At 34.7% G+C, this 24,501-nt stretch overlaps 1 protein-coding gene across 1 annotated transcript; it reads left to right on the forward strand.

The window, feature by feature from the left end:
* The first annotated feature begins 2,084 nt into the window (after positions 1-2,084).
* Positions 2,085-22,541, forward strand: LOC149782605 (LYR motif-containing protein 4-like). The gene is made up of 3 exons (XM_089934083.1): positions 2,085-2,232; positions 9,843-9,963; positions 16,080-22,541. Exons 1-3 carry the CDS (start codon positions 2,150-2,152, stop codon positions 16,146-16,148), a joined length of 273 nt encoding a protein of 90 aa, XP_089790209.1. The 5' UTR covers positions 2,085-2,149; the 3' UTR covers positions 16,149-22,541.
* Positions 22,542-24,501: the final 1,960 nt, after the last annotated feature.

Consider the following 24,501-nt stretch of genomic DNA (forward strand, 5'->3'; position numbering starts at 1 on the left):
ATCCCAGAACATACCTAGTGACAAGAAGTAATGCGTGGGATTGAACTTGTACACGTACATGACAGTGTCGCCGAGGTTTTTGCTTTCGACTGCAGCCCAGACTTTCTATGCATGTTCTTAATCGCTGTCAGAAATACATTCACGTGACAGCGATGTATAAAAATGCTTGAATCGGTAGCAACTAAGTTTCAGCGAATTTGCTCCAGTTGTTTATGTACTCGCATGGATACACACCTATTTTTGTCACCAAGTCAGCAATGGTTGGATATAATCGACGAGTGATTTTGAAGATCTCCGCCTTCAGATTGTTTGCAAACTTGTCCAAGAACGAATTCATAAACTGCGAGGAAACGATGAACTGCAATCGACACAGCCGAAACGTCATGTAATTTTCCCTTTTATTGTCGGGGATCACGCTTATCGGTGAGTCTATCGGCTACTGCTTGCCTATTAAGTGGCCCTCATTCGTACCCACTCAAGTTATGAAGCACCACAGGATTTTTGTTTTATAGGGGTCAGTGCACCACTGCAAATTACATGCGTTGTCTGCAGAACCTATGTCTGTACCGGCAAAATGACAATGATCACGAACTATGGAACCGGGGCTTTGTTCAATATTGTTGGGTGGGGTTTCCATAAATGCTTTGTCACAAATCCATCAATGAGTGGCTGCGGAAACTCACAAATGTTGTAATCCATCATATTTATGCTGGTAAATAGAGCTGCTGCCAAATTCATATTGCCGTAATTTCCATCGATCTGGGAAACGCCTCAACTGTGCTAAGAGAGCTAGATCTCGGAGCACGATAAGCGAGTGGCTGCTCTTTTTTTTTTTTTTTGGTCATCACATCGTACCACTCCATGACAAAATCAGCATGTAATTATTCAGCGACTTGCACTGTTTGATCAATACCAGACGCATTGGTCTCTTTGTTACCAAAGAGATTTCTACTGGAACAGTCAGGCATTCAAAATCCACGTAGATGATGTTCGGGGCTTTAATCTCTCATTGTACTACAGTAAATTTGACAGTGTGTTCACCAGGCTTTGGCATGATTGTACGCTGTGGTTTTTCACCGATACCACCACAATAAAAGTCACGACTGGTGAGCAGTTGTTGTGTGTTAAATATACGCATGCAACGTATGCATGGGATAAAAACATTTTACCCTTGTTCTTGCTGTGTCGGTTAAGCAGTCGAGCAAGATTCTTTATCATTACATAGTGGGATATCGATTATGATTTTTTTTTCCTTCTTCATTTTACTCAGCAACAACAAATTAGTTTGATTTGCCACTCCCTGGATTTCACCTCTAAGCATGTTTTGGCCTACCTCCATAAAACTTAATAGATGACTACTACATGTTTGCCTCCGACTCCGGAAAAAAATTTCACAGACTAGCCTTACTTTAGGTGTGCCTCTATCAAAACTCGGCTAGCCCTACTTAGTCACTTTCACGTCCTTGACTTCAAAAGGTAAATTATAAAAAGAGCTGATAACTTTTCTTCCATTTTATATATTTGGTCATTCCTTCATTACACTTTCAGAAGTCGTATTGTCTAATCGAGCAAAATTTGTTTTCCCTATTTTAAAAATTGCTAAAATTAGTGTATCTAAGACTAATTTAGGCTAGCACATGGGATCAGATTTTTAGTGCCGTTACAAATTGCCTCAGGTACAGTCGCCAAAGAAATTACAGTACATGAAAGTTGAAAGTAGTATAAAGGTATATCAACATTCTCTCCAATGTGCATGTTGCAAATGGAAACAACTTCACCTTACACCTGTTCTCAAATGTTTGTAAGATATCTAAAGCGCCTGTAACTTAGACTCTAAGTTATCTATAAGTTAGAGATCATCTGGTTCTTTAACGTAAGCTTGAATCAAGTGCGCACTTTGCAGTCTGCCGGCAAAAGGGCCAAATTTACGACAATTTCGCAATTATATCTATAGAGTTGAATGTCAGTCAGTGATTTCTTTATAATTTGGTACAAGCTCATCAAATCGTTCAGTATAATAAATTTGAATTTTGTTCTCTTTTTTCACGCTATGCAGATGTTGTAATATTTAAGAACGAGTTACTTCAGTCACATTGAGCAGAAGGCGCGGAGTAAATAGTTTGGCGAAATTGGTTTAAGAGAAACAGTCATGTCATCTTTCCGATCTAAAGTTCTCTCATTATACAGAAATATAATCAGAGAAAGTAAAAAGTTCAACTCTTATAGTTATAGGTATATTTTCGTCACGCAAATTGTTGATATCCAAGCCCGGTTTTGACCGCGAATTTACGTAACGAGACATAAAATGACCTTTTACGTATGTAAGGTCGCATGAGGTTTTATTGTTTGGTATTAACAAGTGCACTTTCTTTAGTAGAATTTATCATTTAGAGCTAAATAAATTTGTTCAGTTTTTAATACGCGCGTGCAAATGATGAGTTTCAAGTCAAGTGGGTATTTGTCACTATAGTCTGACTCTACATCCCCGTTTGTTTGTACCCTCCTTCCGATTTAAAACTCGAGAACGTTTAATGTGATAAAAAGTGAACAGAACTAAGTCAATTGAATCATTGATTTATAATTTCTAACCTGACTGTGACCAGAATGGCACTAATCCTGACATACCCTGCACCATTTCATGCTTAACAGACTTTCCATACTAACACGGCGCCATATTGCGTACATTTTAGGCTAGTTTATTTCCATCAGACAACATAATGACGTAATTCATCCTTTTCGGTAACTGCTGAATAATTGCGTGAATTACATAACATTGAGAGTTTGGAATTATATCCCTCTGCATATATGAACATAGAATTTAAACAGCGTGTTTAATCCACATGAAAAGCAAATTTGTAGTTTTCATTATTTTCCTTTGCTTGAATCAACATTGTAAATATCGGAAGCAGAAGACTTATGTATGTACATCTTTAGTCGTAATACACCCCTTTGCTGAAAATGGACTTGTCCAGAAACTGGAAATGGATCCAAGCATGTCCGTCTATGACACAGAAAACTTCCACTAAGCATGAAATGCACATATGATGAGGTGTTAGGGGCACTCTACTCAGAGTCCGGTTAGAAACTATAAATCAGTGAATGAATTGACTAAGTTCCTTGCACTTTTTATCACATTAAAGGTTCCATTATTTAAATCGGTAGTGGGGTTCAAACAAACAGGTTTGTATTATCAGACTATAGACCGATCAATCCGTCTCTATAGTAATTCTTTTGGTCAATTGTTTTTATTGTTATGGTCTATATGGCACAGTCGTCTAAAGTTAAGGCGTCCACTAAAATAACCGTATAATGAACAGTTTATGTTGTTAATTTATCAGACAAAAAAATCTGAGAAACTATTGAAAAATTTATGAAGCCTGTCTCATAAACTCATTCAGTGGACTTAGTGATGGAAACATAAATATTTATTGCAGAAGTTATTAAATCCTTGTTATGAGTGCCTGAGATGAATATATATATATGTAACATGGTAGGGGCCATTGGGCCCCACTTTCTCCATTTATATAATGATCACTGAAATTGGCTTTTTGGTTCCAATGCAGTTCGAGTAAACTGTCTTGACCACCACAGTAGCTGACCTGGACAGATCAAGTGATGGGATTCTAATTTACATCAGTTCTTTCATAATCCAACACATTAACCACAGAACCACAATGGCTTCTACTGCTGTTAATAGCCTCTGTTTTCATGTTCTACATCCACACACCTGCAGGGGGGTTCATTAGTCCTACAGTAAGACATAGCACATGTTGAGTTTGTTTAGGTGCTATGTCTTACTATCCAGATAACGGCCTTGTATAGTGTGTTCAGATGTCATTGATGTTGGAACGAGTAGTCAAAGTTTCGGAATATCTCACACATTTGGCAGCATATATCGACACTCTTCCACTAATTTATTGTAATTAATATACTTACTGTGCTGTCTTTATCCTGGCGGAATGAAAATATCTCACTAGCAAATGGATGCATCTTCATGTTCTGTTGACATACATTTGAATTTGTTGCAATGTGATAGTAGTCGAAGTATGTGTAAGTAGGTTCATGTGGCAGATATGTTTCGTGAACGAAAAAGTTGCTTTACAGTTCCAATAGGCATAATATATTTTTATTCATTTAATTAAAGAATAATATTTAAACTTAACCCGATTTTGGCATTCTCGGCTTTCATCACTTTCCAGTCAACTGAAATGTAGGCCAGTGAAACTTGACAGGTCCATTTTTTTGTGAGAATTTTAATTTATTGGAGAAAAGACACCAGAGTAAGTAAAGTCTGACTAAAACATTATTACTTTGCTTTCTAGAAAAGCGCCATTGTGTTAGTTGCCATTTATGTGAGATATTCCTGAAAATTTGACTTTCGTTACGATGTTAGTTGACATCAAAACACACTACACAGTGCTATTAGTTAGGTAGTAAGACCCTGATGCCCAAAACGTAAATATCAGCATCAGGTCTTACATGTAGGACTAGGGGGTTCATGTAAGACATTGTTCCTGATAATTATGATCGTAGGCCTTCATCCCACTGCCCAAATACTCAGTGACCTGTAACTCTGTTCCAGCTAGTTTGGCAGAGGATGCAGAGACCAATTTTCAAGAATATCTCTCATGGTTGCCCATGGTTACACAGTAAATCCTGGCACCAGTCAGTGGTATGAACCAGTCTATGGCATCATTTTTCATGTATTTAAATAGCTTCAAATATTTGTTATTTTTTACTTCAAGGGAGTTCACTCTGGACTGTGGCATGGTGTCTGCACTTTGTTGATAGAAGAGTTTCTGTTTCTAATAATAAGGCACTTGATATATTTAGTTCTTCATTCCTTGACCTTGAAAGGACAGTCAAGGTATTTAATGAGACATAACTCAGTGGACAGTTTCAAAATTTGCTGGGGCCCCGAGTGGCTGAGTGGTCTATAGCGCTATCCGTTACGGATCACTGCCATCTCACCTCTGTCTGCGTGGGTTCGAGTCTCGGATTCAGCCAATGTGGATATGTGAGAAAGCTTGCCATAGCTTCTCGTGGGTCGGTGGTTCTTTCCAGGGTTTTCCTGGGTTCTTCCTCCACCATTAATACTGGCCGCCATGTATAGCCTATCGTGTGCTGAAAAATGGCGTTAAACCCTACAACAACAAGAAGAACAAAATTTGCTCTGAGCTCTATCCACACCTATTTAAAGAATATAGATTCTTCTGCATCAGAATATGTGAAAGTGTACGGATTTATGACATGAACTAATTGAATGACATGTTCAGAAGTTTTTGAGACATATTTTTGCTCAGAATTACTATATAATTGCCATATTTTTTAGTCCAGGTTTCAGTAATGTGTATGTAATATTATACTGACTATTGATCATAGCCCCTTCCATTGGCTATAGATAATTACCAGGACCATGATGATAACCCCTTCCATTGGCTTTAGATGATTACCAGGACTGTGATCATAGCCCCTTCCATTGGCTATAGGTAATTACCAGGACCATGATCATAGTCCCTTCCATTGGCTATAGATAATTACCAGGACATGATGATAGCCCCTTCCATTGGCTATAGATAATTACCAGGACCATGATGATAACCCCTTCCATTGGCTTTAGATGATTACCAGGACTGTGATCATAGCCCCTTCCATTGGCTATAGGTAATTACCAGGACCATGATCATAGCCCCTTCCATTGGCTATAGATAATTACCAGGACCATGATGATAACCCCTTCCATTGGCTTTAGATAATTACCAGGACTGTTATCATAGCCCCTTACATTGCCTATAGGTAATTACCAGGACCATGATGATAACCCCTTCCATTAGCTATAGATAATTACCAGGACATGATGATAACCAGTTACATTGGATATAGATAATTACACAATTATTTGCTAAGCATGGATGATTGGCATGCTGGAAAGGTCTGTTCTAATCCTGAGAGGAAATGACTTGTCATAGTAGTTGCCTGCCTTGATAGCTTCTGTTTAGCGCTTCAGAACATTATAGAATAATTTCAGTAGAAAATGCTCATCAAAGATAATTGCATACATATTTTTAAAAATAAAATATTTTCATGTTTTTTTAAAATCAGTTTTATATTTACAGATAAAGAGAAGATGATGCTTTAAACATTTGTAATTGAGATTGCATGTTTTTTATTTCCTGATTATCATAATTTTTTTAAATACTTTGATAATATTATTATTATTATTATTATTATAAATAATATAATGGATCTACAAATGTCATTAGTATCTTTAGGCTGTGTCTGACATGAAAAATATGTGCAGAAACACTTTCAGCTTAATTTGAACAAGAAAAGAAGTTGAATTAAATACCACCCAATGAATGATTGTGGAACCTTGTGATTGTGAGACCATGCCATTTGTCCAAAAAAATCACAATCTACCCTGACTGAATACCATTTTGTTATACTGTCATGTGATTAGAATTCAGATCAGTCACTTTTAGCATTATCATTTTATAACAATAACTACAACTGTGATGATGATATTTAGATGGTGATCATGGTGTTGACTCGAATCATCATGACCCATTTAAATTCATTATGAAAATAGAGCAAGAATTCCATTGCAAACATTATAGACTCTGATCTGCCTTCATGTAGTGAGCTGGCATATCAGGGTCTTTGTTGTTTATTATACTGTTTACTTCTTACAAACTGCACAGACCCAGATCTGGCATATTTATTTTGTGTTATTTTGTAAGGGTTTTGTTGTCTTGGAATTTGGCAAAGAAATAAATGATATGCCCTGATTCACATTATATATATATATTTAAATTTATGCAAAAAATTGTACCCTAAGAAGATGTTATTATGGCAAAATAATTTTCTTTGTGAATAGAACATAATTGAAACAAAGACATGGATGTTCTAGAATGTAAGATAAAGAGATTTGTTGGCTCGGGTTTGCTGGAGGCATCTTTCAGATTCAGGGGAAGTAACTTTTTTTTAATTCATCTTTTACTGTGCCACTAACAAGGCTATTAAAGTGGGTCAACAGTAATTCTTGAGTTAAAGTTTATCTTTAGGGTCCATCAATGAGAAAAATCTTTTCAAAAACATCTGGTCATTGGACAAGAACCAAACTTTTTTCTTCCTTAAGGGGTGCTTACAAATGAATGAATAAAAATAAGTTCAGTGTTATATCAGAAGATTTATACTCATCCTTGAAATTTTAGCTGAGTCATAAACTGTCTGGATGATTACGATGCAACTTTATACACACATTTGTTCCTAGATCTAGTTGGTAAAAAATAAATGGATCCTCACAGTTATCCAGTATGAAAATCTCAGAAATCTATGAAAATCTTGCATGTGTTCATACAAAAAACTCTTATAATGTCTAGTGTTAAAATAAAATGGTCCTGATACAACTTTAAAAAATGGCTGCCACCTTAAAAGTCTTGCTACTTATTAATGCACTTGTACTCCATGGTTTTCAACCACAAAATCTCAGTAAAGCTGTTTCTCCTGTACATATATATTTTTTTTGTATCTAAAAGACTTCTTTATTTTAAAACATTCGCAGTATATAATTGTTCCTGTATTAAAATTATGTTCACCGTACTTCCAAAATGGCTGCATTGCGGGCAGTCCTGAATATCTTTAATGGTTGCTTCTTTGGAAAGGATATTCGTATTGACATGGGGGTTTTAAAAAAGCAAGCAAACTGCCATTGCATGTTTGTACTTCACTGATGATTTTAAAGAGTGACTTGCACATACGTAGAAGAATTTTGACAGGATTTTTATTTAGTTGCATTGCACCACTCAGCTGACCTAAGTGGTTAGAGCAACCACATTGGATGCAGGAGGTCATGGGTTTGAACCCAAGCCAAGTCATTCCAAAGACATAAAAATGGTATTTGCAGCTGCCTCATTTTGCACTTAGCATTAAGAGTTTAGTGTTAGGACTGGTTGGCCTGGTGTCAGATGATGTGACTAGATGAGACATGATGCTACATGTTTGTGGCATGATGCCCCAGTGCTAGACATCACTATAAACTGCCATACTCCAGACATCGTAGCAGTATGGCTGAAAAATTGTTAAAACTACATTAAAAATCCAAATCACACACACACATATAGTTGCATTACAATTCAGAGTTGATAGTCAAGGTCAAAGGTCTTGACTTGAGTTTTTATCTAAACTGGCTTATGAGTATTATAAGAAACTATATGAATGGACTTTATGAAACCCAGTTTGTGGTTATGTCTGGTGAATGCCATGAATGATTCCAGTTCAATAATTATTTGGGTTTCTCACCCGAAGTATAATTATTGATTTGACCAAACTTGTCATGTGGATCTATTTAACATTCAGATGGTTAATCATAAGTGATCTTCTGTTCATGATGTCAGGTCACAGAGCATGACTACTGTACTTACATTTATCTTGTGAACATGATATTTCAAACATTTTAAAATAAATATTTTTTAGCAAATTTGGTATTTTGGAGTTTTTCAAGATTATCAGAGATAGTGTAAATACTCTACAGTTAAAAAGAACTAAACGACAGAAGAATCTGACTTCTTGTGCATTCCAATAAAAATTCAGTTCAGACAGCAGAGCATCAGTGCCATCTAGGGACTCTTGTTAAAATTATTTCAGTATCAAGATCATTATGCAGTCCATGTTCTCTGTGACCTTTGCCACCCATTGCTAGATATTAGTTATGTTGGGGTGGTAGGTCAGAGCACATCCCCTGTTGAAACATGGAAACAACCAAATCCATGCATTAGCAGCATAAATAATCAACTAATGAACTAAAATTAGATTGATTATAAACTTCGCCATTTCTCACATTGCATGGCCACATTAACCAAATCTCACTGCCAGAGATGGCAACCATTATGGATTTGTGCAGAATTTTATTTTAAACATTTTTATGAAAATTTACACCTAATGGTTTGATATCATTTCAGAAAATAACAATTGTATGGAATACAATATGGACGTAAACATTAGAGGGAAAGAAGGATGTACATAATTCATAACGAAAACTAATGTTTATGGTTATTCAGGCATCCAGAACAGGAGGAATGGATAAAGCATTAGAAGGTGCAAGAGGCATTTAGAAGTTGCTCCTTTCGACAAAAAATTATCAATTCCAGATCAGTTGCCTACCAAAAAATTGATTCTCAGTTTGGCATATCTGTATTTTCCTTAATGTCTGAGGTCAATTAATCATGTCATACAAACAACCTATGTTGATAAATGACCTATAATTACATTCATTTACCCTGGATACCTGCTTATAACTGCCAACAACATAGACTGATATCTGCCATTGCATAATGCACCAGGAGATCGGGGTCTTTATTATCCTCATGTTTACTGCTCACATACTGCATATACCCAGATCTGTGGATACATTACGTGACAGAAGATCCGAGTCTTTGGAGTTTGGAGTCAGGCTGGACTTAAAGGAAAGTAGATAAATTATAAAGGCCACAGGATTTGGTGATTACTTGATTAAGTTGTACAGCATTGTCAGGTACCATCTATTAATAAATACTTGATATTGGTCATGTCAGCTCATGAAAGCTCTGTTGTTATAGTGGAAAAGATAAGTCTAAATGTAATTATCAATTTTGGGCTGGTAAGGATCAATGTAAAATCACTTTATCTTGCTGTCTGCTGTTTAAAGTGACTATCCAACATGGCTGTTGTACTGTTTTTGTGTGCAAACTCCATATTTTCAGTACAGGATACAAAACATAACTGACCTTTTCCTGGAAAATGACTTTTTTAATGTAGGTTTTCATTTAACTTGTATCAAGAGTATCCTTTTCCTTTTATTGCAGGACATATGCGCTTGAGAAAGTCAAATATGAATTCAGGGAAAACAGAAATGTCACTGATGCAGTAAAATTGAGCCAACTGATAAAAAAGGCTGAAGACAATTTACAAATGATTAAAAGACAGGTGTGTTGCCATTGAACTAATTGTAATCAACTGTCCTTTGTGTAATAAGTGTTTTAAAAGTTTATGTACAAAAGGTAATTGCAGCACTTCAAGTGCACTTAAATTCTCAACATATTGTCACATTATTTGTCGGCATATTGGTATTCCTATGTCTACATTATGGTATTCCTAATGTCAACATTGGTATTCCTAATGTCTACATTATGGTATTCATTATGGTATTCCTAATGTCAACATTGGTATTCCTAATGTCTGCATATTGGTATTCCTAATGTCAACATTGGTATTCCTATGTCTACATTATGGTATTCCTAATGTCAACATTGGTATTCCTAATGTCTACATATTGGTATTCCTATGTCTACATTATGGTATTCCTAATGTCAACATTGGTATTCCTAATGTCTACATATTGGTATTCCTAATGTCAACATTGGTATTCCTATGTCTACATTATGGTATTCCTATGTCTACATTGGTATTCCTATGTCTACATTATGGTATTCCTAATGTCAACATTGGTATTCCTATGTCTACATATTGGTATTCCTATGTCTACATTATGGTATTCCTAATGTCAACATTGGTATTCCTAATGTCTACATATTGGTATTCCTAATGTCAACATTGGTATTCCTATGTCTACATTAAATATTCCTATGTCTACATTGGTATTCCTATGTCTACATTATGGTATTCCTAATGTCAACATTGGTATTCCTATGTCTACATTATGGTATTCATATGTCTACATTATGGTATTCCTAATATCAACATTGGTATTCCTAATGTCTACATATTGGTATTCCTAATGTCAACATTGGTATTCCTATGTCTTCATTATGGTATTCCTAATGTCAACATTGGTATTCCTATGTCTACATATTGGTATTCCTATGTCTACATTATGGTATTCCTAATGTCAACATTGGTATTCCTAATGTCTACATATTGGTATTCCTAATGTCAACATTGGTATTCCTATGTCTACATTATGGTATTCCTAATGTCAACATTGGTATTCCTAATGTCTACATATTGGTCTTTCTAATGTCTCTTCACTTCTCTACATACTGGTATTCCTATGTCTACACATCAAAATTCTGAATATCTACATATTGGTATTCCTAATGTCACTTCACTTGTCTACATATAGGTAGTGTTAATGTCTACATTGTGGTATTCCTAATGTCTACACATTGATATTCCTAATGTGTACATATTGGTATTCTGATGTCTACATTGTGGTATTCCTAATGTCTACATATGTCACTTCACTTTTCTACATATTGGTATTCCTAATGTCTATATATTGGTATTGCCAACATCTACATATTGGTATTCCTAAAGTCTACATATTGGTATTCCGATGTCTACATTGTGGTATTCCTAATGTCTACACATTGATATTCCTAATGTCTACATATTAGTATTCCTAATGTCACTTCACTTTTCTACATATTGGTATTCCTAATGAATACTTATTGGTATTGCCAACATCTACATATTGGTATTCCTAAAGTCACTTCAGTTGTCTTCATATATTCCTAATGTCTACCTATTGGTATTCCTATGTCTACATATTGGTATTCCTAATGTCTGCATATGCCTACATATTTGTATTCCTAATGTCAGCATATTGATATTCCTAATGTCTACATATTGGTATTCCTAATGTCTACATATTGGTATTCCTAATGTGTACATATTTGTATTCCTAATGTCTATATATTTGTATTCCTAATGCCTACATATTTGTATTCCTAATGTCAGTATATTGATATTCCTAATGTCTACATATTGGTATTCCTAATGTCTTCATATTTGTATTCCTAATGTCTACATATTGGTATTCCTAATGTCTACATATTGGTATTACTAATGTCTACATGTTTGTATTCCTAATGTCTACATATTTGTATTCCTAATGTTTACATATTGGTATTCCTAATGTCTACATATTGGTATTCCTAATGTCTACATATTGGTATTCCTTATGTCTACATATTGGTATTGCCAATGACTACATATTAGTATTGCTAATGTCTACATATTGGTATACCTAATGTCTACATATTGGTATACCTAATGTCTACATATTGGTATTCCTAATGTCTGCATATGCCTACATATTTGTATTCCTAATGTCAGCATATTGATATTCCTAATGTCTACATATTGGTATTCCTAATGTCTACATATTGGTATTCCTAATGTGTACATATTTGTATTCCTAATGTCTATATATTTGTATTCCTAATGCCTACATATTTGTATTCCTAATGTCAGTATATTGATATTCCTAATGTCTACATATTGGTATTCCTAATGTCTTCATATTTGTATTCCTAATGTCTACATATTGGTATTCCTAATGTCTACATATTGGTATTACTAATGTCTACATGTTTGTATTCCTAATGTCTACATATTTGTATTCCTAATGTCTACATATTGGTATTCCTAATGTCTACATATTGGTATTCCTAATGTCTACATATTGGTATTCCTTATGTCTACATATTGGTATTGCCAATGACTACATATTAGTATTGCTAATGTCTACATATTGGTATACCTAATGTCTACATATTGGTATTCCTAATGTCTACATATTGGTATTCCTAACGTCTACATATTGTTATTGCTAATGTATACATATTGTTGTTGCTAATGTATACATATTGTTGTTGCTATGTCTACATACTGTTATTGCTAATGTCTACATATTGGTGACCACTCCGGTGGCCTAGTGGTTATAGTGTTCGCCTCGGATGTGGGAGGTCATGGGTTTGATCCCTAGTCAAATCATACCAAAGACCTACAAAAATGGTACTAACAGCTGCCTCGCTTGGCACTCAGCATTAACAGGTTACTGTTAGGACTGGTTGGCCTGGTGTCAGGATAATGTGACTGTGTGGAACATCATGCTACACATCTGCGGCATGATACCCCAGTGCGAGACATGACTATAAACTGTCATGCTGCAGACATTATAGTAATATGACTGAAAAATTGTTTAAGCTACGTTAAAAATCGAAATCACACACACACTCTACATACTGGTATTTCTGGTGTCCATGTATTGGTATTCCTAATGTCTACATATTGTTATTGCTAATGTGTCTACATATTGGTATTGCTAATGTCCACATATTGGTATTCCTAATGTTTACATATTAGTGTTGCTAATGTGTCAACATATTGTTATTTCTAATGTCCACATATTGATATTGGTAATGTGTCTACATATTGGTATTGCTAAAGTGTTTACATATTGGTATTGCTAATGTGTCTACATATTGGTATTGCTAATTTGTCTTCATATTGGTATTTCTAATGTCCACATATTGGTATTGGTAATGTCTACATATTGGTATTGCTAATGTCTACATATTGGTATTGCTAATGTCGACATATTGGTATTGCTAATGTGTCTACATATTGGTATTGCTAATGTCTGCATATTGGTATTGCTAATGTGTCTACATATTGGTATTGCTGATGTCTACATATTGGTATTGCTAATGTGTCTACATAGTGGTATTGCTAATGTGTCTACATATTGGTATTCCTAATGTGTCTACATAGTGGTATTCCTAATGTCTAGATATTGGTATTCCTAATGTCTAGATATTAGTATTCCTAATGTCTAGATATTTGTATTGCTAATGTCTAGATATTGGTATTGCTAATGTCTAGATATTGGTATTCCTAATGTCTAGATATTGGTATTGCTAATGTCTACGTATTGGTATTGTTAATGTCTACATATTGGTATTGCTAATGTCTAGATATTGGTATTGGTAATGTCTAGATATTGGTATTCCTAATGTCTAGATATTGGTATTGCTAATGTCTATGTATTGGTATTGCTAATGTCTAGATAGTGGTATTGCTAATGTCTACATATTGGTATTGCTAATGTCTAGATATTGGTATTCCTAATGTCTAGATATTGGTATTGCTAATGTCTACATATTGATATTGCTTATGTCCAGATAAGCTTAATAATATTTTTAGTGGTCAGAGAGAAAGGTGTATATTCAAGATTATATACATTCATTATTTGCTTTTTCATTTTTAAATACTGCTTCAGTTTTAGATCAGAACTAGTTTATATTTCAGAATGATTTCAAATTGGAGAATTTTGTCATTCTCATCTCTGATTCTTTAAATCCTGTGCTGAACAAACTTGAGAATGTATACAGGCTGAAAACAGTATAGGTAGGCTACTATCCGGAGGTGAAAAAAAATCTCATTAATTCTTACTCAACCAGGCGTTATATAAAGGCCGAGTGTTGATGGCCTATTTCATTTGTGTGAAAGGTTGTTTTCTGGAACTTATTTTGTGACCCTTATAAAAGTGGATCACTTGTTGGAGCTTGATCAAAACTAATTGCCTTAGGACTTCTGGTAGAATGTATGGACATTCAGTGAACAATATTGGCAAAAGTCTTAACATAACATCTTTATCTTTAAAGAGAAATATATATTAGCCCAGAAACAACACCTCTTTGGGCAAGTGATTGAAAAATTCACTTGATCACCAATAAAGTTCTCTTGCCATTTTAATTTTGGGAATGTGGATATATCCTTTTAATTCCCACAACACCTAATGAGAAGCAAGTCAGCTTGATCCACTTTTTATCAAATAAATTATATGATGATTCATTTGTGTACATTTCAATCTATGTGTTTGAGATCATTTGATCAAAATATTGCCAACTTAAGCTGTAGATGTTACTTCATTGCTCCCACATGCTTCTGTCAAAACCAAGTTAAAGTGGCCTTATATGATGAAATAAGTTTTATTTTTCATTGAGAGGTTATTCAGACATACAGCGACCAATATCTATATCTAATATCTAATCTCCTTCGGAATGGAAAGTCATAACATGATAGGGTTGTCACAAGATGATTTCTTATTGTATTTGGTTGATCTTGAATCAGATGTCCAGTATGGCCATCTCAGTGGCCATCTTGAAATCATATTGCTCTTCCTGAATGGAAAGTCACATTAGCATGGGGTTTTTGCAAGAAGGCTGATTATGATGCCTAGTTGGTACTAAAATAAAATGGAGCTGATCTGACAATCCAGAATGGCCACCATGGCAGCTATCTTGCAAATCTTGTTATTGTTACACCTCGTAAGCGGAAAATTATATTGACATGGGGTTTCACCAGAAGATTGATTATGATATCTAGTTTGTCCTGTTTGAAAATAGTGCTAATCACAGCTCAAATTGGCTGCCACATTGAACAAATTTAAAATCATGTCACTAATTTGGCTGAATGGATGGCCATGTCATCTTGGTGTTTTCATCAAAAGTCTACTGATGTTTTCTGGTTTGTCCCTAGATGTAAATGGTGCTGTCTTAAATGGCTGCCACATTGGCTAATTTGAAATGACCTTATCTTGAATTCCTGAAAATTCTTTTTAGAGGAGAGAGCATTAGTCTCATCAAGGGACTCTTAATTGGATGAAGGAAAAAAAGAAAGAATGATAGAGGTGGAAAAACCCATTATCTCAAAGCCTGAAAACATATTGCTGGGACAGTTAAAGTATTACTTAAATACCTGTTCGATCTTACTTGATCTGGTGTTCAATACAGCTTTTCAAGCTGTAATTCAGTATCACACATATTAGGTGTCTTCTTTTGCAAGTAAATAACTTTTGAGACACAGTTAATCAAATTTGTATACAACCCAATTAATTTTTATTATCATTTATAGAGTAAAACTAAAAATTTCATTCAAAAATGTAGAAGACTAGGCATGCAACAGATACAAAACCACGTGTCATGTTTTTGTCCTAAATAAACTAAATAACTCATTTGATATGGATAATCACTGTTTTGATCTAACAACCTCAACACCCTGCCATATGCCATGTTGGACTCTTTCTTTCCACTGACAAAGAACGTGTATGCAGTTTTGTGTATATATCAAACTGCAAACTTTGTGGAATAAGAAGGACGGTTTAGATTTCTTTGTAGTCAGATGAAAATCATGATACTAAACAAGGAAACCATTTTATTTGGCGGCTGGTCAGTTCCCAACACCAAATTAGTTGGATAGTTACATTTACATCAGATTTGTTTTGTTTATTTCAGGTAATTGTTGGTCAACTATATGGAGAGGGACATCTAGTTATTGAGCATCAACAGGGGAAGAAGGGATAGCCCGATGAAATCGAACATTAGTGTTACACATTTATAATGGAAATAATCCGATCAGTTTGATCACATTAAGACTAAGTGTACATGTTGTGAAAGACACTTTTTATGTTGATCATCCAAGCCATAGACTTTTATGCGTACAAAGCAATATTGTGATGTTTTTACATATTACAGCTTATGTGGCTGTATGAAAGTAGTAATGACTGAAATGTTTAATCCCATCGATATTAAAAGAGAACAGTCAGAGTTGGAAATCTCTTCAGTCTCAGCTGAGGAACAAGACATGTTCATTCGCCAGAATGTGAGAGCAGGACGAATAGGCTAATGCTAAGGTCCTTGAGTTGTTGTTGACTGGTTCATTTAGAATTTACATTTTCTCAAAATGTGGTTGACTGGTTTACAAATGATTTTTTGGGAGAACATTCTAGCATTGAAGGCATTTTATATTTGTCCAGATAGTGATGCTGATATGTAATCCTATAGTATTATTAAAAGCAGAAGAACAACTGCTCCTCAAAAAACACTAAACATTATTTAACCAAATCGGACAGAATGCATGCTAACATACTAGTCTTGAAGTTTCTTCAGAGGATGCTAATCAAATATGACTGCAATTACACACAAAAAACAGAAAAAGATTTCATTGAATTCTTCTCAAACATTGTTTTTCAGAATTTGAGAGTAATAGACACACTATATAATATAATATGGAAAATCACTTAAATGCTTTCATCAAAGCCCACTCAACTGAATTTGACCAAATTGGAAGAAGGCAACCTGGCATGGAGAGCTTTTAGTTTTGTATAAATGACAATAGGCCATTAAATGTGGCTACTGATACATACATACATACATAATAATCATAAATGTTGGTAACTGTGAGAAGGACTAGCAAAAAGAATGACCATTGTTGGTGAAAATTATTGTCTAATGCTAATTCTGTCAATTGTGTGATCAAAAAGATTTTAGTAAATTTTTCTCAAAAACTGCTGAACAGAATTTAGCCAAAGTAAATTCAAAGCACCATTGCTAACACTGAAAATCACTTGAATGTTTTTTTTTATCAAAGCCCACTCAGCTGAATTGACAAAAGAAGGCAAGCTGGCATGGAGAGCTTTTAATTTTGTATAAATAACAATCTACCATTAAATATGGCTACTGATACATATATAAATATGGCTACTGATACATACGTGAATATGGCTACTGATACATACGTGAATATGGCTACTGATACATAAATATGGATATTGATACATAAATATAGCTACAGATACATACTTAAATATGGCTACTGATACATACATAAATATGGTTATTGATACATACATAAATATGGCTGTTGATACATAAATATGGTTATTGATACATACATAAATATGGTTACTGATACATACATGAATATAGCTACTGATACATACTTAAATATGGCTACTGAGACAAACAAATATGGCTATTGATACACATAAATAAGGCTACTGATACATAAATATGGCTGCTGATACATATTTAAACAAGGCTACTGATACATAAATATGGCTACTGATACATACATTAATATGCTACTGATGCATAAATATGGATATTGATGCATACATAAATATGGCTACTGATACATAAATATGGCTTCTGAGACAAGTATGGCTATTGATACATAAATATTGCTATTGATACACATAAATAAGTCTACTAATACATAAATATGGCTACTGATACATACTTAAACAAGGCTACTGATACATAAATATGGATATTGATACATACTTAAATATGGCTACTGAGACATAAATATGGCAACTGATACATACTTAAATATGGCTACTGATACATAAATATGGCTGCTGATACATAAATATGGCTACTGATACATACTTAATATGGCTGCTGATACACTTAAATATGGCTACTGAGACATAAATATTGCTACTGATACATACTTAAATATGGCTGCTGATACATAAATATGGCTGCTGATACATACTTAAATATGGCTACTGAGACATAAATATGGCTACTGATACATACTTAAATATGGCTACTAATACATAAATGTTGCTACTAATACATAGATATGGCTACTGATACATAAATATGGCTGCTGATACATACTTAAATATGGCTGCTGGGACAAATATTACTACTGATACATACTTAAATATGGCTACTAATACATAAATATTGCTACTGATACATACTTAATATGGCTGCTGATACATATTTAATGTGGCTACTGGGACATAAATATGGCTGCTGATACATAAATATGGCTACTGATACATACTTCACCCTTTAACCATCTTCTGACAAAATCACCTAATTTGAAGTTCTGGAGGAAAAAAATGCTAACAATTTGAACAGATTGAACAGAAAAGTGTCCTAGCTTGAAGGCCTTCAAATTCATACAAATGAAGTCAAATCTGCTATCAGATTTATAGCCACTTGGACCAAAGGGCAAATACTTTTGCACAACATTATTTGTTTAGAAACTGCTTTACAGAATTGGACTATGAAAGCTTTAATGTGTTTTTTTATAATTTATTGGACAAATTATACACATGTACAAATATGAATGAAATCAACACTTAAGAAACACATGCAATCAAGATAATTTGGAAGGAATTTAAGTGGAAATCATCCTTATGATCTATATTTCTTGTCCATCAGCTCTCGCATTTTTTGTTAAACTGATGTCATCTGAATGTTGGTATTTCATGGAGTCTTACAGAATAGCAATTGATGCTTAATGCAGTCAAACCAGGTATAAGCTACAGCTAGATATGTTTTAAAAAAATAGCTATGTCGTCATAGTACTTGATGGAGTCTGCAATGTATTTACATGTGGTTTAAGGCAATCAACTAATTCAGGCCAGTTTATACCTGACTCACCTATATAGATTGAGTAGGTTTATGCTAACATTTTCTAATTAGTTGCCAAATTTTGCCCTTAAATTTTATACCTATTTTTGACAATTTATGCACCAGAAAAGGGTTGGGTTGTTTTTCCATTCCGGATCTTGCTCTCATTGTACTTTATTCTCCAGCTGCTCAGTTGGCATTGTGGTTAAAGGATCTGCCTTGAATGTGGGAGGTCGCAGGTTCAAACCTAGGTCGAATCATACCAGAGACTTATAAAAATGGTCGGCCTGGTGTCAGGATAATGTGGCTAGGTAGGATATGATGCTACATGTCTGGAGCATGATGTCCCAGTGCTAGACATCACTATAAACTGTCACACCGCAGACATCGTAGCGATATGACTGAAAATGTTAAAAATCTAAATTACACATGCATACAGTTTACTCCCACCCTCTGTTATGTTCTATAATATACATCTTTCTCAGCAATCATTTATTTACAAACTGATTTCTTTTGATAATAAATTAAACATTTCTGCAAGTTACATTCTTAAGAAATACTGTGTCCTAAATATTATTTATATGAACCATATATACATGCAGACGGCAGATTAACTGTACGGCAAAATCCTGCGAACTACATGACAAGCTGCCAAACATTCTGTAAGTTGTTTTAATGGATATAAATCACCATCAGAACCTATCTGTGTTGATACTAACATTTGCCAAAATTGCCATAGATGATCAGAATTCTCCAGTGGCAATTCGTTTCATTAAAAATAAATTTGATGATAGAAAATTCAAGGGCTTGTACATTTGCATATTTTAGCCTTGAAGTCACTAATGTCTGATAGTGCAGCATCTTTTCTTTTTTTTAAAATGACGGTGGGACTATGTTTTGTAGCAAAATAACTTCCAGAAATGCAAAATTCATCAATTGAACACACATTATCAATTTCAAAAGAAAATTTACAATGAAAAGGGGGATTTATAAAACAAAATACTAATTGTTATTTGGGTAACAACTAAAATTAAATAGGATTTTGATCTGGGAAGGAAAATTCCAATAACACAGTCCATTTTTGGTATGCATGACAAATATGTGTTTGTGTTTTCTATAGCACAATTTGGTTACTAATTTGGAAATTGTAACACGTCAAGAAATGTTTTCATTGATTTTTGCAGTATTTGCAATGGCCAGTGCCAACTTTGGATTGATCAAATAGTATTTAAATTTGCACAATCATTTGCTTTTGTGTTGCGTGTGCCTTAGTTAACATGAATAAATGGTAGGTATTTTCAGTGAAAAATAGTATTGTAAAAATTAGCATGCACATCTCAGTCTAACACATCAATATGCCAGCTTCTGAAATAGAGTTAAATTGGCCTTTATCAGACACTTACATATAAAGCACAACTGCTTAATTAGGAAGTAATTAATGAAGTCAGTTTCTAAATTATTTATGACTGCTCTGGTGGCCTAGTGGTCAGAGCATTTGCCTTGGATGCAGGAGGTTGTGGGTTTCAGAGCATCTGCCTCAGATGCAGGAGGTCGTGGGTTTGGTCCCCAGCCGAGTCATACCAAAGACTTATAAAAAATGGTACTACTAGCTACCTTGCTTGTTGCTCAGCATTAACAGGTTAGTGTTAGAACTGGTCGGCCTGGTATCAGGTTAATTTGACTGGGTGGGACATCATGCTACATGTGTGCAGCATGATGCCCCAGTGCTAGACATCACTATAAACTGCCACACTGCAGACATCATAATGATATGACTGAACAATTGTTAAAGATATGTTAAAAATCCAAATCACAGACACTCACACACAAATTAGTCTTAATTTGTATGCATTATTGAAGTTGTACTGAAATATATTTGCACAGATAAACTGGTCTGGGAGTGGCACGGAAGTCCACAAGAATATTTTTCAGTATAGAGTTAGTAACCTATTTATTGTCTACTTTAAACCAAATTAAGAAATAAGCATTATACTGTACAAACATATTGTACGCTACATTGTACACTACACACATTGTACAATGTGCATACATTATATTGTTCATTCTACAAACATTGTACACTGTACAAACATATTGTACACTGTCTTTAAAGTTTAAACATAAAATTCATAAATTCTCAGTGGATGGATCTTATTCATGCTTACTACTTTGATGTCACGGACTGGTATTGATGTGAATGGAGTGGTGATGTCACATACTGGTATTGATGTGAATGGAGTGGTGATGTCACATACTGGTATTGATGTGAATGGAGTGGTGATGTCACAGACTAGTATTGATGTGAATGGAGTGGTGATGTCACAGACTGGTATTGCTGTGAATGGAGTGGTGATGTCACATACTGGTATTGATGTGAATGGAGTGGTGATGTCACAGACTGGTATTGATGTGAATGGAGTGCTGATGTCACAGACTTATTGATGTGAAAGGAGTGGTGATGTCACATACTAGTATTGGTGTGAATGGAATGGGGATATCATATGTTGGTGTGAATGGAATGGTGATATATACTTGTGTTGATGTGAATGGAGTGGTGATGTCAGAGACTAGTATTGATGTGAATGGAGTGGTGATGTTACATACTGGTGTTGGTGTGAATGGAGAGGTAATATCACATGCTGGTGTTGATGTGAATGGAATGGTGATGTCACATACTGGTGTAGGTGTGAATGGAGTGATGTCACTGGTGTTGGTGTGAATGGAATGGTGATGTCACATACTGGTGTTGATGTGAATGGAATGGTGATATCATATACTGGTGATGACTTGAATGGTATGCTGATGTCACATGCATGTTTTGTAAATGGAATGGTGATGTCACACACTAGTGTTGATGTGAATGGAGTGGTTATGTGACAGACTGGTATTGATGTGAATGGATTGGTGATGTCACATGCTGGTGTTTGTGTGAATGCAGTGGTGATATCACATAGTAATGTTGGTGTGAATGGAGTAGTGATGTCACATGTTAGTGTTTACATGAATGGTATGCTGTTGATCCATGCTGGTGTTGATGTAAATGGAATGGTGATTTCACATACTAGTGTTGATGTGAATAGGGTTGTGATGTCACATACTAGTGTTGATGTGAATAGGGTTGTGATGTCACATACTAGTGTTGATGTAAATGGGGTTGTGATGTCACATACTAGTGTTGATGTGAATGGAGTGCTGATGTCACATACTAGTGTTGATGTGAATGAAGTGGTGTTGTCACATAAGAGTGGCAGTGTGAATGGAGTGGTGATGTCACATAACAGTGGCAGTGTATTTGGAGTTGCAGTGTGTTTAAATTAGTCAGTGTCACATAAGAGTGGCAATGACGTTGGAGTAGTGATGTCACTTAAGAGTGGCAGTTTGTATGTAGTGGTTATGTCACATAAGAGTGCATTGAACTGACATTTCAACATTGTATATTTATATATAAGTTTATTCAGCAGGAGAATTGGAGTGTGTAAAACATAAACTGGATCCTATATAACTTAAAGTGTATGGTAATTAAAAATAATGACTGCTCAAGGTGTTGATTTCTGAAGCTCTATATTTTACCTGAATGCTAAATAACCTGATGTTTTGTTTCCTTAATACATATAGGGGGCACTATTTATTAATGTATTAATATAATTTAATGTGTATTTATATATATTGGCATTTTCTCCTTTGTGTAAACTTTTTACCATAATCAGTTCTGACATTTTTAAAGGTAGATATAGACCCAGTTTTATTACATCTTATTTACTTACCTATTTTGAAAGCATAAATACTTTGAATTAGAACAATACAGACATAAGGTGACTAGAAATCACATTACACACATTCTGAACTTAAGCTAAAGTATTTTCATTCAGAAAATTTAGTAAATGTAAAAAAAAAACTCATTTCTATTAAAAGCAGATTGTACTACTTGGATATATGTTCACACCTAGTCTAGCAAGCACATGTACATAGCAACCATCCATTTTTAGTGACCACTGCCAGATTTTATATTTATAATTTGCCTGTAGCGAGCAGTCAACTGCCCAGGTCAACCAGTGACTGCCATTGTTAAGCCCCATGGCCCACTGTGCCTTGTACATACCAACCAACTGCCCAGGTCAACCAGTGGTTGCTATTGTTAAGCTCCATGGACCACTGTGCCTTGTACATAGTAACCAACTACTCAGTGCAACCAGTGACTGCCATTATTAAGCCACATGGACCATTGTGCCTTGTACATAGCAACCAACTGCCCAGGCAACCAGTGACTGCCATTATTAAACCACATGGACCATTGTGCCTTGTACATAGCAACCAACTGCCCAGGCAACCAGTGACTGCCATTGTTAAGCACCATGGACCACTGTGCCATGTATATAGCAACCAACTACTCAGTGCAACCAGTGACTGCCTTTGTTAAGCCCCATCTACCACTGTGCCATGTATATAGCAACCAACTGATCAGGTCAACCAGTGACTGCCATTGTTAAGCCCTATGGACCACTGTGCCATGTACATAGCAACCAACTGCCCAATGCAATCAAATAATTTATTTCCCTAGAATATCAGGTGAAAATAGAGAAAAAAGAACTTACAGTTTTACGAATCAGATCCAAAAATAATCAAAGAATTAAAAAAATAGAAGTCCTAGTAATAAAAAGTCCTGAATGAAACTGAGTTCAAATGCCAATGAAATCCAAAATGGAAGACAATGATGTATGTTGTAACCTGTAAGTGCTGTTGTGTCAACAGTTCCTTGTTGAATCACAGAAAATATTCCAGTTTTGAATTCAGTAAAACTTACAATAAATGTTTTTATCCAAGAATTTTGTAGGAGCACTTATGTATTTCCATTGAAAAGAATCGCTTGAAATTCAGTCAAATAAAAGTTCAACTCAGACTGGTTACAACATATGTTTGGAGCCTGACTGACAACGCTTTATCATAACATGAGTTAAAAGACTAACTAAAATGCAAAACAGATCCCAGATGGAGGTCAAGAGTTCACCATTTCAGAAGGAATATAAGTTTGTTACATGATAATTATCACATAGTCCATGTATGGGCTTGACTTAAATAGTTCTTACTCGGAGAAAGAATTTTAAAAAATGTTTTTAAAAAGTTGTTTACCAAAACTGTAACTGGTTCTGAATCAAGGTCAGAAACTAGATAGTGTTTCTGTTATTAGGTGTTTATCAGTGAACCAAAAATAAAGTCAGGTCAAACAGAACTGAACTTAATTCTAGATAATAAAATCAGGTCCAGTATAATATTACATTACAATGACATGTAATGAAATAAAACATTAGACAAAAAATTAAATTAAATCAAAAATACATAACACATAAAATATATAAACTTCTGAAATCCAGAAAGGAAGTGAATCAGACATACTAACTGTTCTTTCAGTTCACAGTATTGTACACTCTACTGTATGATCCAAGGATAGTACTATCCACTTCCTGTAGGATTGCATTATCCATCTTCTCTTTGACCAAAGGAT

This window comes from Sinohyriopsis cumingii, chromosome 15 (assembly GCF_028554795.1).
Source record: "Sinohyriopsis cumingii isolate HCF-2022 chromosome 15, ASM2855479v2, whole genome shotgun sequence".
NCBI lineage: Eukaryota > Metazoa > Mollusca > Bivalvia > Unionida > Unionidae > Sinohyriopsis > Sinohyriopsis cumingii.

Excerpts from the sequence above, each read along its gene's own strand:
- LOC149782605 (XM_089934083.1), top strand. The coding sequence starts at position 2,150 with ATGTCATCTTTCCGATCTAAAGTTCTCTCATTATACAGAAATATAATC. Across the intron at positions 2,233-9,842 it reads TTCAACTCTTATAGTTATAG|GACATATGCGCTTGAGAAAG; the intron begins GTATATTTTCGT and ends CTTTTATTGCAG. Across the intron at positions 9,964-16,079 it reads TACAAATGATTAAAAGACAG|GTAATTGTTGGTCAACTATA; the intron begins GTGTGTTGCCAT and ends TGTTTATTTCAG.